This window comes from Terrapene carolina, unplaced genomic scaffold (genome assembly GCF_002925995.2).
Source record: "Terrapene carolina triunguis isolate 2854851 unplaced genomic scaffold, T_m_triunguis-2.0 Scaffold58, whole genome shotgun sequence".
In the NCBI taxonomy this organism is placed as follows: Eukaryota; Metazoa; Chordata; order Testudines; family Emydidae; genus Terrapene; species Terrapene triunguis.
Genome location: NW_020664409.1, coordinates 28,412,557 through 28,424,987, shown reverse-complemented (window position 1 = coordinate 28,424,987; position 12,431 = coordinate 28,412,557). Strand labels below are relative to the sequence as shown.

At 44.6% G+C, this 12,431-nt stretch overlaps 1 protein-coding gene across 1 annotated transcript in view; it reads left to right on the top strand.

Annotated features, from left to right (window-relative positions):
- The first annotated feature begins 4,018 nt into the window (after positions 1 to 4,018).
- Positions 4,019 to 12,431, top strand: part of NDUFV2 (NADH:ubiquinone oxidoreductase core subunit V2) — a 31,839-nt gene continuing 23,426 nt past the window's right edge. Inside the window, exons 1-2 of the mRNA XM_024213370.3 lie at positions 4,019 to 4,136; positions 5,592 to 5,657. Coding sequence (XP_024069138.1) covers positions 4,095 to 4,136; positions 5,592 to 5,657 — 108 coding nt within the window. The 5' untranslated portion in view covers positions 4,019 to 4,094. The remainder of the gene's footprint in view (positions 4,137 to 5,591; positions 5,658 to 12,431) is intronic.

Sequence of the window (12,431 nt, the reverse complement as noted above, 5' to 3'; positions counted from 1 at the left end):
TCATTATATTCTTTTTTCAGCAAGAGCCCAAAAAGACTGAATATCTTGGAAAATATAGAAGATACACTGGGACTGAAGTTCAAATTAGTCCAACCAGGGAAAACCCGCTGGCTTTCTCATGAGCGATCCTTGGCTGTTGTCTTAAAATTACTCCAGCCGTTATTACTGGCTTTGGAAAGTATCTACCAAGATGGGCTGGATCTAAGTAGTGAGGCTGGTGGATTACTTTTGCTACTACGTTCAGAGAAGACTATTGCCATTCTCTCTCTCGTAATTCTACTGTTGAAACCACTTGGGTCATTAAACAATGCCATCCAGGCATCTGCTACAACAGTAGTAGATCTTTGTCCAGCAATAGAAGCTACATTTGGATCAATCAGAGATCTATCCATTGAAAAAGTACTGGAAGAAGCAAAGACTTCAGTCCAGAAGTTGACTAATGAAGGCATTTATATTGAATCCTTAAGTGAAGGAGTGTTTGTTAAGACAACTGAAAAAGTACACAGACTTGATCCTTTAAAATCTACAACAGCGACTTCTAGATTCTACTCAACCTCTACATAGGTTTTACAGATGCCTGTCCTATAAAACACCAACAGTTCAGTGGAGTGAGGCACTACCAGCAATGGGGCTGCCATGTGATTAGGACAGAATAGAGAATTTGAATATCATACGACGAATGAATGAAGATTTGACTTCAACTTCTTTTTTATCATCACTAGTGGCTCGACCCGATCTTTGTGTTCTGTTTCCTGGGATGAAAGAAGTAGGAATTCATCTCTTGCTACTCCCAGTCACAACAGCTACCGTTGAACGTTCTTTTTAATCATTGAATAGAATTTTGTGTTCTGAAAGAAGTCACCTTCTGCCTGATCATGTGAATGAGCTAATGAGCATATCAACTGAAAGAATGGAAGTACTGGACACATGAGAAGCCACCAAAGATGAACGCATTGCATTCAAGAAGTTCATTAACAGAGTTGTGCAAAATTATAACAAGAAACCAAGAAGGATGTAGATGTAGTGCTTCATAGAAGGCTTGAGTAGCCAACTTTAATTTGTGTGATGATTTTAAAACATGAGTTAAATCTAATAAAATGGTCATGAAACATTTTTCAGTTTTTACTGTGGTGCCATACAGCCCACCTTCACCCTCACAGTCTCGCCCCTCAGCGGCCCTGATACCCCCCCTGTAAATTCAACCCCCCCCCCATTTCAATTCCTGGGGAAGCCACTGGCAGCCAGTGCAGGAAGGCAGCAGTGGTAGGGCCAGCCCCCCACACTCATGCGGCAGCGGGAAGTTGAGCGACCTGGCCCCAGCCTCCTCCGCTCTGCTCTCCAGGCTCCCAGGTTTGTGGGAAGGCGGGGAACCACCCCTCAGCATTCACCAGCGGCGCGGCTGGGAGCCAGTGGAGCGGGCTGGGACCGGGTTGCTCCACTTCCCCAGTGAGTGCAGGGCGGGCCCCCCGACCCCTATTGCAGTCCCCCGGGACGCATAACTCAGGGGACAGGGTTTGAGGGGGAAGGAGTGGAGTGGAGGCAGGGCTGGAGCGGAGCAGGGGCTGAGGGGAAGGGGTGGGGCAGGGGCAGAGGGAGCTTTCCTGGGCCCTGCTGTGCGCAGCCCATGAGGGACCGGCTCAGCCATCCGGGAGATTGGGCTGGCCCCTAGAGCTGGATGCAGCACGCAGCTGCATAGGGCACCAGGAAATTTGGGGCAATTTGGTAGTTTGCGTATGGGTAGGGACAGTCCTGGGGAGGAGATGGGGAGAAAAGTATAATTTGTAACTTTAACTAGTGCTTTGCAAATATGCACATTCAAGTACCCTTTCAGTGTAAATTACGTATTTCTTAATTAGTACCTGAAGAGTGTGAAGTTGATTTTGCACTGAAAAACAATCTGCATTTCTCATCTGCAGGTCTGAGTAATGAGGCACTTTATAAAGATGTGATTGTGGTTGGCATATGTAATGTCATGTTGTGTCTGAGGAAGAAAATTATTTAGTTATCTAATCAGATTAATTTCCTCCAGTTCAAATATTTTTGCTGTACATGGTGAATTTTAATGTAAAATGGGAAAGCTGATTAAGGGTCAGGGATTAATAGAACAACTGAACAAAGCCTTTAGCTGACCCATGGTGATAACAATATGAATGCCTGTAGCTCAAGCTTCAAATATCCCCACAGCCCTGCCTAATGAGGAAGATGAGAAGAAAAAACGGGGGTTATTAATGACACAGTCCCTACAATGTAATTTCCTTTACTCTTTTATTATTACAAATGTATATTTGTTCAAAAAGAGAATAATTATTCTTCTCTCTAAAGTGTGATATGGGGAGTTAATGTTTATAGATAGTTCTGTTTGATCATACAGATCCTCGGGTTCGTTTGTGTAGTTTGATACACAATATGCATTCAACAGGATAGGAATGATGAGTTCATAGGCAAAACAATCTGGTAGCCTTTCTCTTTCAGAACCAGCAGTTATGTGTTGGCACTTTCTGGTAGGCTGTGGTGAGCTCCTTGAACCACGAGGTTCAGGTTCACTGTGCTATCCATGCTGTGGAAGGGAATTGTTACCAATATTGCTGATAAACGTGTTCTCTTTTGTGCCCTGTTTAATTTTTCTGGGCTTTGACAGAACTTTTTGCTGTTTGAGGGACAGCTGGATATAAAAGGGCATTATATTGTGGAATTTTCTCTGCATTTTGCAGGGATGTACACAACTTTAGGAAAATTCAAACCTCTTAATTGCTTCAGTAAACACATCCTTCTTCTGAAGTTTGCATGCACTTTGGTAGCTCTGTCCTCACAAATGGGGTGGAGATGCCACCAGCACATCCCATTTACAATCTGGTAGCTAGTATCAGCCCTGACTGTGCCCATTTTCTACCATGGATCTGCCACTGATAGGGCAGCAGGGACAGGAGAGCACACCCCTTATTTTAACTATATTTGTGTAGCTCTCTGAGAACACTGTGACTAGGGAGGACACTTATCTGGTTTTAAATCTGACAGTCCTTATTTTGCATGTTTTGTCTCCAGTCCAGTACTGAGACAAAATTGGATGAGTTTTGTCTGGTATCAGATAGGGGACACCATTTTGAAGAGCATGCCACTTTGCCCCTGCTGGCATGAGAGGGGTGGTGGGGCATTACCCTCTTCAAAATGGTTCCCCTGGCACAATGTGACCTGGCATGCACAGTGAGTACGATGCCACGCCAAGACAGGTTGGGGGCCACATCAGTCCCAGAATGTCTGGAAATGCGAGTGGCCACCCTAATGATCACTGCTCAGATGTGGCCTCTTCCTGTATGTGTAGATTGCCTAGTACACCGTGGGTGCTGCTGTTACAGTACTACCAACCCAAAGCATTCAAAAATCACGTCCCCCCCATGTGCTTAATTTGTAATGAAAGAGGTGCAGTGGCTCAAGCAATTATTTAAATCTTTCATAATCTGACTTGGCAAGCCCAGAGGTGCCGGGGCTATCATGAACTGCCAGGGCTAGAGGTGCCGGGACTCTGCTCTGGCACAAATTAAGCACTGCCCCCCCCCCCGAAGGTAATAAGATTAGTTTAAAAATAATGAGATTTGCGAATCTTTTTCATTGGCAGCAGAGGTGCCAGTGCGGGGGAACAAATAGGTGTTTTGCCTTTGCTCCCCGTGGGCAATGCTTGTGAGCCTAACATTTCCCTCCCTGGTAGCTACAGGGCACAGGGCTGGGGCGCCCTACAGCGAGGCCGGGGAGTCACCCAGCATCCCCGTGCGCGGGGCCTGAGTATCGATAAGGGTTCATATCGCTCCTGAGCCCGAGCTGCTGCCCTCACGTCACGCTCCCAGCCAGCCCCGCGAGAGAGGGGCCGGCGCGCGCCGGAGACTCTGTAGTGGAGCGCGTTCCTTCCTTCCTTCCTTCCTCTCCCCGCCCGGACCCGTCGGCATCAGCGCGCGGCCCCCGAACGCGAGGCGTGCGCGCTCCCGCGCTGACGCCGACGGCGACGGCCGAGTGGGAGGGAGCGGTAAGGGAGGAGGCGCGCGGGCTCCTAGTGGTGGCTGCAGTGCGGGGGGCTGCGGCCTGCAGGGCCGGGGGCTGGCGTCATGTTCCTCGCTGCTCCTGTTCGCGCCGCCGCCGCGCAGTCGGTAAGGAAACCCGCGGCCGAGGCGCCGCTCCCCCCCCCTCCTTTAAGGCGCCGCGGCGAGAGACGGCGTCCCTTGTAAAGACGGGCCCCAGGCAGCAGGCAAGGGCACAGCGGCCTTCAGCTCCCCGGGAGCCCGGCCCATGTCACCCCCGCCCCACAGAAAGGGGGGCGGTCCTCCCCCCATTAAAGTCAGGAGAGGAGGGGCTCTGGGGAGATGGAAGAGGAGGAGGGGTTCAGTGGGGAGGGGCTCGGGGGAGATAGAAGAGGAGGAGGGGGGTTCAGTGGGAGGGGCTCTGGGGATACGGTGGAGGTGGGTGTATAGGGGCTGTGCACACACTTCTTAGTTATGATTTCTGTCATGTGTGATATAACTACAGTGATTGTTGGTTGATTTGTTTTTCTTTTGAGTATTGTATTTTTGACCACTTGTGTTTATGGTTCATATATCCCTTGAGGCAGAATACTGTTCATCTGGCATATAGCTCTGTACACATCTACATTTGCTATAAAAAATGACTGATAGTGTGTAGTCTTTTTTTAGCCCCTCATGACAGACACATGGGAGATGTGTCTTTATTCTCGCTCTCTGATCTTCAGCAGACTTGACATTGCCAAATTTGTGACTCCCTATATGTTTATTTAAGATCAGTGAGCTATAAAGTTCCTGTCTCTACTTTCAAACTGGAAAAGTCTAGTTTTAAGGAAATGAATACTTGATATGTATCTTGGGTTATTAAGACTTAAGTTTGGAAAATAGAAGGTTTTTTCCTACTAGGAAAAATCTTTATCAAATGTTGCTGCTAACAATGCAGTTCTCTTGTACTTAAGACTAAACATAGGTTAATAATCCTTCTAATTCTCTTACTATGGTCTCTCCCTTACCAATCAAAGAGTTAGGTCAAACTGATTAAAAAAGTCTAATCTAACACTTCTAGCTCTGATACTTTGAGGTTTCATTTTTTGAAAAAGGTACACAGGGCCAGGGCCAGATTTACAAAGATGTGTCTAAAGATGTGGATAGGCACCTAATGGGATTTCCAAACTTCCCTAAATGCATTAGATTTGAAACAGTAGCTTATGCATACATTGTAAAACATATATGGCTGATGTGTATTTATAAAGTATGTGTTGTGGCAGTAAATTATTTAGTACATTGGCTGATATGTGCTTACACGTGAGGAGAGTTATGTAAAATTCGGGCTTTGAGATGACTGGGTTTACTTTCTAATTTGATCTGCAGTGACCAAGGTGGGTTAAATAAACAAAGATATTCCTGATATCAGGAGAGGCCTTTAATATTCTCCACTTTGCCTCGTCAAATAATAAGCCACTCGGTCTTTTGGTTGTGTTTTATTATGATTGGTATAGAAATCAAACTTACTGAAAGCAGTGTATGGCAATGAAGCACATACATTTTTGCCTATAGTTTTTAATACTTTCAAAATGTTGTTTAAAGGTGAGACAGATCCGCTACTTGCATAAAACAGCTGTGCGCAGTGGAGGTGGAGGAGCCTTGTTTCTGGTAAGAAATTTTTCTAGATACTGAAAACATAAATGAATAAATAAGTTAAAGTTGAGGGTTGGATGAAATATGGTTTTTATTCACACACGAACTTTTGATTGGCAAGAACAGTTCTTTCAGACCTTAGTAGAAACTTACAAGGAAACTTATTTTTCAGTAGAACTCCCTGCTCTGGGGGGTGAAAATATGTCTCTCCCCCCCCCCCCCCCTTGCTATCCCTTCCCTATCTTAAATAATTTTAAATCCTTAAGTGAGGTTGCTTAATGCTTGACTTCATAAGCCTCTGTTTTCATTTAGTTATAACTTTACCAAACTTTCACTATTAAAGTTTTAAACAAAAACAATTCAGCCATTTTCTAAAGAGGTTTTGGAGAATAGTTAGTTTTGCTCCGAACATGAAGATTTCTTTGAGAAGGAAGGTTTTAGGCATGGTCCTGTGTAGTCATTGATTCCACTACTACTGAATTTGCCACAGAACTCACTTTGCCATTGAGCTGAGATCCAGAATTTGACCTTTAATTTTAAAAATGTTTCTAGCCCATGTTTGTGTGGTTCCCAGAACAATGAGGATCCATGACTGGGGCCTTTAGTCACAAATGCAATACAAATATAAATAGTAGTAATTATAGTTGCAGGCATCTCAAATGCGAACTGGGGCACATGAATCAGTGCCATCTGCCTGAATCTGAAGAGAACTGGTGTGAGGGGTGTGATGTGCCCTATTCCTATCCTTCATGGCCTTGTGAGCTCTGTAGTTGCAAGGCTGCACAATTGGCATTTTTTCAAGATGCAGTGGAATTCAGCATTTCTGCCACAGAATTCACCTTTTGCTGCAGCCAGGCACCTGTCTTTTTGTTTGGTCTCCCTGCAGCAGTCTCTTTCTCTTCAGCTTTTCCCCGAAGGGAGAGTTAATTGGATTACAGTTCATGCTCTCTGCACTTTTCCATGAAGTGAGGCAGGAAGGGGTTGGAGACCTAGGGAGTGAGAGCTGATGTCCAAAGAGGGGGCCGGGAGGGGGGAGAGACAGAAGGCTATCAGGCTAGGCATCCTCAAGAACAGGTCAGCAGCTGAGAGCCTGGGAAGCCAGGGAGATAAGCTGCAAAAGCCAGCTACAAGCTCCCCTGTTTCCTGTCACACACAGAAGGTTCTGAGGACAATTTCAGGGATGCCAAGGCCTGTGGTGTAGAGCCAATTGGCTTGGAGAATTTAACAAAAAACCCATCCTCAAGATCTATGTCACCATTTGAATTTAATTTATAGCAGCCTGGGGGATCTGTGTCTTATTAGTTGTTTGATAATATTTGCTGTCCTTTAATGCTCCTTTTTCCTCACAGTAGCTTTGAATCTTGAATACAATTTTATATACTTGTTTGCCTCAGTTACGCAATGGCTTTTTGAGCTATAACTTTCAGGCATTAATTAACATAGAGCTGTAGTTTTCAACCTGTGGTCCATGGACCCCTGAGGGTCTGTAGACTATGTATAAGATTTCCAAAGAGGTCTGTATTTCCATTAGAAATTTTTTAGGGGTGTGCAAATGAAAGAAGGTTGAAAACCACTGATGAGGTGTTTAAGGACAAATTGGGAGCTTATCTAATAGATCAGTAGTTCTCAAACTTTTCTTTTTGCGGACCACTTGAAAATTGCTGAGAGTCTCGGTGGACCACTTAATGATCTTTTGAAATGTTGTTTGTACCGTTAGCTTAACTATTGCAAAGCGCTTTGGATAAAAGCACTATATTTAAAAAAACCAACCTTAATAATTGTTTTTTTGTTCTACAAATAAAAGCACACAACTCATATTTTAATATCAGTAGTCTTACCTTTCTAAAGCAATGGATGTGCCCTCTCTCCCCTGGCAGCTGCAGCCCCCAAGCTGGGGCTGGGAAGGAGGGCCGTCTCTTTCTCTGGCCGCCGCAGCCGTGCATGTCCCAAATTCCCCCCACCCCCTCTTCTCACCCCACTGCCCCCTCCTATCTGCCCACTATTTTCCCCAAGGCCACCACCTCACCTTACATGTGCGTCTTCTCCAGGGTCCAGGCATCTAATTAGCGTAGCCACACCTGTGCAGCTCCAGTAATTAGGTAGGTGGCCCTTCATTCTTTTATGTGTGGCCGCCCAGGCGTGCACCTTAGAGGGAACTATTTACAGACCATCTGAATGGAGCTCGCAGACCACTGGTGGTCCACGGACCACAATTTGAGAACCTCCGTAATAGATAATTGGTCAGTTGCTCTGACTGGTTTGAGGTTAAACTTTTTTTGAGTTCTTTAATCAATATTGGGTGTTTTAATACCATCAGAAGGTGGATGTCTTATTGGCTGCCTGATTTGTACAGAGAAAACTATACACAGTTTTAAGTAATCATGTTCTTGGAGTATCACTAGTCTCCATCCTCTTTCCTGCCTTTTGCTTTGTGGTGTTGAAGGTCAATAAAGCCTGCTTGGAGCTGAAGGGGGTTTACTATGGAGCAACACTAACTTTCCTTCCAATGTGGTGGTTCTGTTTTGATGCCAGTTTCAGTGTAGATGGTTTGCTTTCTCTTTTCATGTGCATTTTTATTTAGATTTTTCTTGCTTATTTTGTACTACTTGTCACATTTCAAGTACCTAGAATCACAGAAATGTAGGGCTGGAAGGGACCAGGTCAGCATGTCCAGCCTCCCTGTGTGGAGGCAGGACCAAGTAGATCTAGACCATCCTTGATAGGTGTTTGTCCAACCTGTTTTTAAAAACCTTCAGTGGTGGGGATTCCACAGCCTCCCTTAGAAGCCTATTCTAGTGCTTAACTGTCTTTATATTTAGTATTTTTCCCTAATCTCTAACCTCAATCTCCCTTGTTGCAGATTAAGCACATTACTACTTGTCCTATCTTCAGTGGACGTGGAGAACAGTTCATCACAATCCTTTTTATAAACAGTCCTTACTTGAAGACTGTCCCACCTCAATCTTCTTTTCTCAAGACTAAACATGCACAGTTTTTTTAACCTTTCCTCATAGATCGGGTTTTCTAAACCTTGCATCGTTTTAGTTGCTGTCTTTTAGAGAGACTGCAATTTGTCCCCATCTTTCCTAAAGTGTGGTGCCCAGAATTGGACACTGTACTCTGGCTGAGGCATCTTTAGTGCCAAGTAGAGTGGGACAGTTACCTCCCGTGACTCACATATGACACTCATGTTAATACACCCCAGAATATTAGCCTTTTTGCAATGGCATCGCATTGTTGATTCATTTTTAATTTGTGATTACTGTGACCCTCAGATTGTTTTCAGCAGTGCACCCAGTTAGCCACTTATTCCCCGTTTTGTAGATTTTTTTTTTCCTTCCTGAGTGAAGTACTTAGCATTGTCTACTGAATTTTATCTTGTTGATTTCAGACCAATTCTCCAATTTGTCAAAGTTTGTTTTGAATTCGAATCTTGTCTTCCAAGATGCTTGCAATCCCTCTGAGCTTGGTGTCATCCACAGATTTTATAAGCGTACTCTCCACTCCATTACCAAGTCATTAATGAAACAACTGAATAGTATCGGACCCAGGATTGACCCCTGAGAACCCCACTAGATACGTCCTCCCAATGTAACAGTGAACCATTGATAATTACTCTTTGAGTACGGTCTTTCAACCATTTTTTTTTTGTAATTTCATCTAGACCACATTTCTGTAGCTTGCCTGTGAGAAAGTCATGTGGGGACTGTGCCAAAAGCCTTACTAAAATCAAGATGTATCACATTTACTGCTTCCTTGCTATCCACTAGGCCAGTAACCCTGTCAAAGAAGGAAACAGGGTTGGGTTGGCATGATTTGTTCTTGACAAATCCATGTTAGCTATTTCTTATAACCCTATTGTCCTCTAGGTGCTTACAAATTGATTGCCAGTATCTTCCAGGTATCAAAGTTAGGCTGACGGGTCTATAATTCCCTGGATCCTCTTCTTCACCCCCCCACCCCCGCTTTTTAAAGATAGGTACCATGTTTGCCCTTCTCCAGTCCTCTGGGATCTCACTGGTCCTTCATGCGTTCTCAAAGATAATTGCTAACAGTTCTGCTAGCGTTTTAGCTAGTTCCTTAAGTACCAGGTGCTGCTGATTTGAATACGTCTAACTTATCTAAATATTCTTTAACCTGTTCTTTCCTTATTTTGGCTTGTGTTCCTTTCCCCCCTTATTGTTAATATTAATTGTGGTAAGTATGTGATTACAATTAACCTTTTTAATGAGGACTGAAACAAAATAGGCATTAAACATGTCAGCCCTTTTGAGTTGTCCATTATTAGCTTTCCTTCCCTGATAAATAGAGGATCTACACTTTCCTTCATCTTTCTCTAGCTTCTAATGTATTTACAGAACCTCCTCTTATTGCCTTTTTTGTCCCTTGCTAAGTGTAACTCATTCTGTGTTTTAGCCTTCTGATTTTGTCCCTGTTATGCTTGTGCTGTTCTTTTGTAGTGATTCCTTTTTGATTTTCAAGCCATTAAAGGGCTCCTGATGGAGCTGTATTGGCCACTTACTAGTGTTTCTACCTTTCTTTTGCGTCGGGATAGTTTACTGTACTGTGGGGAAAAAAACAAAGAAAAGCAGAGTTAACACAGCTTCTCAAATCCCCCTATGATCCTGGCAAAGACAAGCCAAATATAGCGTGGGTGCTATTAGATGCTGGACATCTACCACCTGCAGTAGTTAGATTTACTGCAATCAAATTATAGGAATAACTGCAAATATTGTAGTGTGCAAGTGTCCATATTTAAACTAAACCCATATAGTCAATGTAAATATTTCTGCAATAAAATCTATGCCTTTGTTTAATGGTAAATTTGTGATTCTACAATTGTCCTTTTCCCCAGTGCTTGGAATTGAACTGCTCCAAACCTGGGAAGGAAACTTTCAGTTGTAGTCTTTATTTCTGGCATATTGAATCACAGAACAAATGTTAACATTTTTCCCCTTCCTTATAAAAAAAAAAAATCTTTGTCAGTTTGGCACCATCTTCATGTTGCAATCAGATAACCCAGTTAGTTTGGATAGCCACAATTTGTGTTCTGGAAAGTAAAGAAACTGACATATGAATGCCATTTTGAACAGTTGACACACACTATATGTGCTGCCTAATTTCTATGCTTGATTTGGTCCACGGTTTGTTGTTACTGAATCTTTTAGGAAACATTAGGTATAGTTTTGTACTTCTTGAGCTGGGTCCACTGGCCAGTAATACAGTTCATTTCAAAGACTGTATCCACTAACAAGGTGATGCTTCCAGTGCCATTGACTTTTGGTGAAACTTCTGTATGCTCACTAATTTAATCTGAATGATGTCGCCTTGCTCTTAGCAAGGATTCTCTCTGGATCCTGCCAGGAACCCAAGTATAAGCGCCTTTTCTGGCCTCGTAACTTTGCAGTCTTAACATTTCCAGTGCTGCATACACTTGTTCCCTTGTGAGAGAGAGACTTTTCTTGTGTTGTGTCTGCTGCTGAATTTGAGGGAGCTACATGTGGTGCTTGTACTGCAGGGGAAATGGCAGGTGGCATATTAGGTGTTAGGGGTGAGGTTGGTATAGCTACAACTGGATTTGAGTTACTGTTACACATGTATGTTTGTTGTTTGGACTGAGCAGGAAGGGGAGTAATGTTTGGATCTGTAGGGTGTTCTGGTTGCCTGTTAGCCTCTTGCACAGATCCAGCTGTTTGAGCTTCAGAGCTTGGGATATAGGAGAAGTTTGAGGACATGCTGGGGGTTGCAGGCAAATCGTTTGTAGAAGATAGTGTGGACTCATTGTTCAGAGGGCCATGGGTCTGTTTGCTGTTGCACTTCTAATATTGTCTCTTGAGAAACTGCCAGCTCTCCTGAACTCCTTTTTACCTTACCTCGCAGTTCCCTGAGCTTGTTTAAAAGCTGCTTTTTTAAAAAGTCCGTTGTCCTTATTTTGCTGCTCTCACTCCTTTCTTTCCTTAGAATTGTGAAATCTATAATTTCATGATCACTTTCAATCAACTTGCTTTCAACCTTCAGATTCACAACCAGTTCCTCCCTGGTAGTCAGAATCAAGTCTAAAATGGCAGTCCCCTTGATTACTTCCTCCACCTTCTGAAACAAAAAGTTGTCCCTAGTATAGTCCAGGACTTATTGGACATTTTGTGCTTTGCCATGTTACTTTTCCAATAGATGTTCGGGTAGTTAAAGTCCCCCATTACTACCAGGTTTTGTGTTTTGGATATTTATTTGTTCTAGAAATGCCTTGTCTACCTCCTCCTGGTTTGGTGGTGTGTAGTAGGGTCAATGTCATGGTAGCAGGGCCGGCTTTAAGCCGATTCGGCCGATTCCCCGGAATGGGGCCCCACAACGTCCGGGGCTGCCGGTGGAGCGAAGGAAAAAAAAAAAAGCCGCGTCCTGCTTCTCCCCCCTCCCTCCAGCGCTTGCGCCGCCATACAGCTGATCAGCGCAAGCCTGGGAGGGAGGGGTGTGGAGGAGAAATGCGGCGTGCTTGGGGAAGACGCGGGGCCAGTGCGGGGATTTGTGGAGGGATCCAATGGGGCAGGGAGGGGGCGGGGCCAGGGCGGGGATTTGTGGAGGGATCCAATGGGGCAGGGAGGGGGGGGGGGGTTGTGGAGGGAGCCAATGGGGCGGGGAGCGGGCGGGGGGGGGGGGGGGGGGAGGCGCGAGACAATTCGCGTCCCGGTGTGGGGCCCCGCACCTGCTAAAGCTGGCCCTGCATGGTAGGGTCTGTTTTCACCCCCATTTTAATTTTCGTCCAGGCACACTCAGTTAGTCTGCCTTTCATCT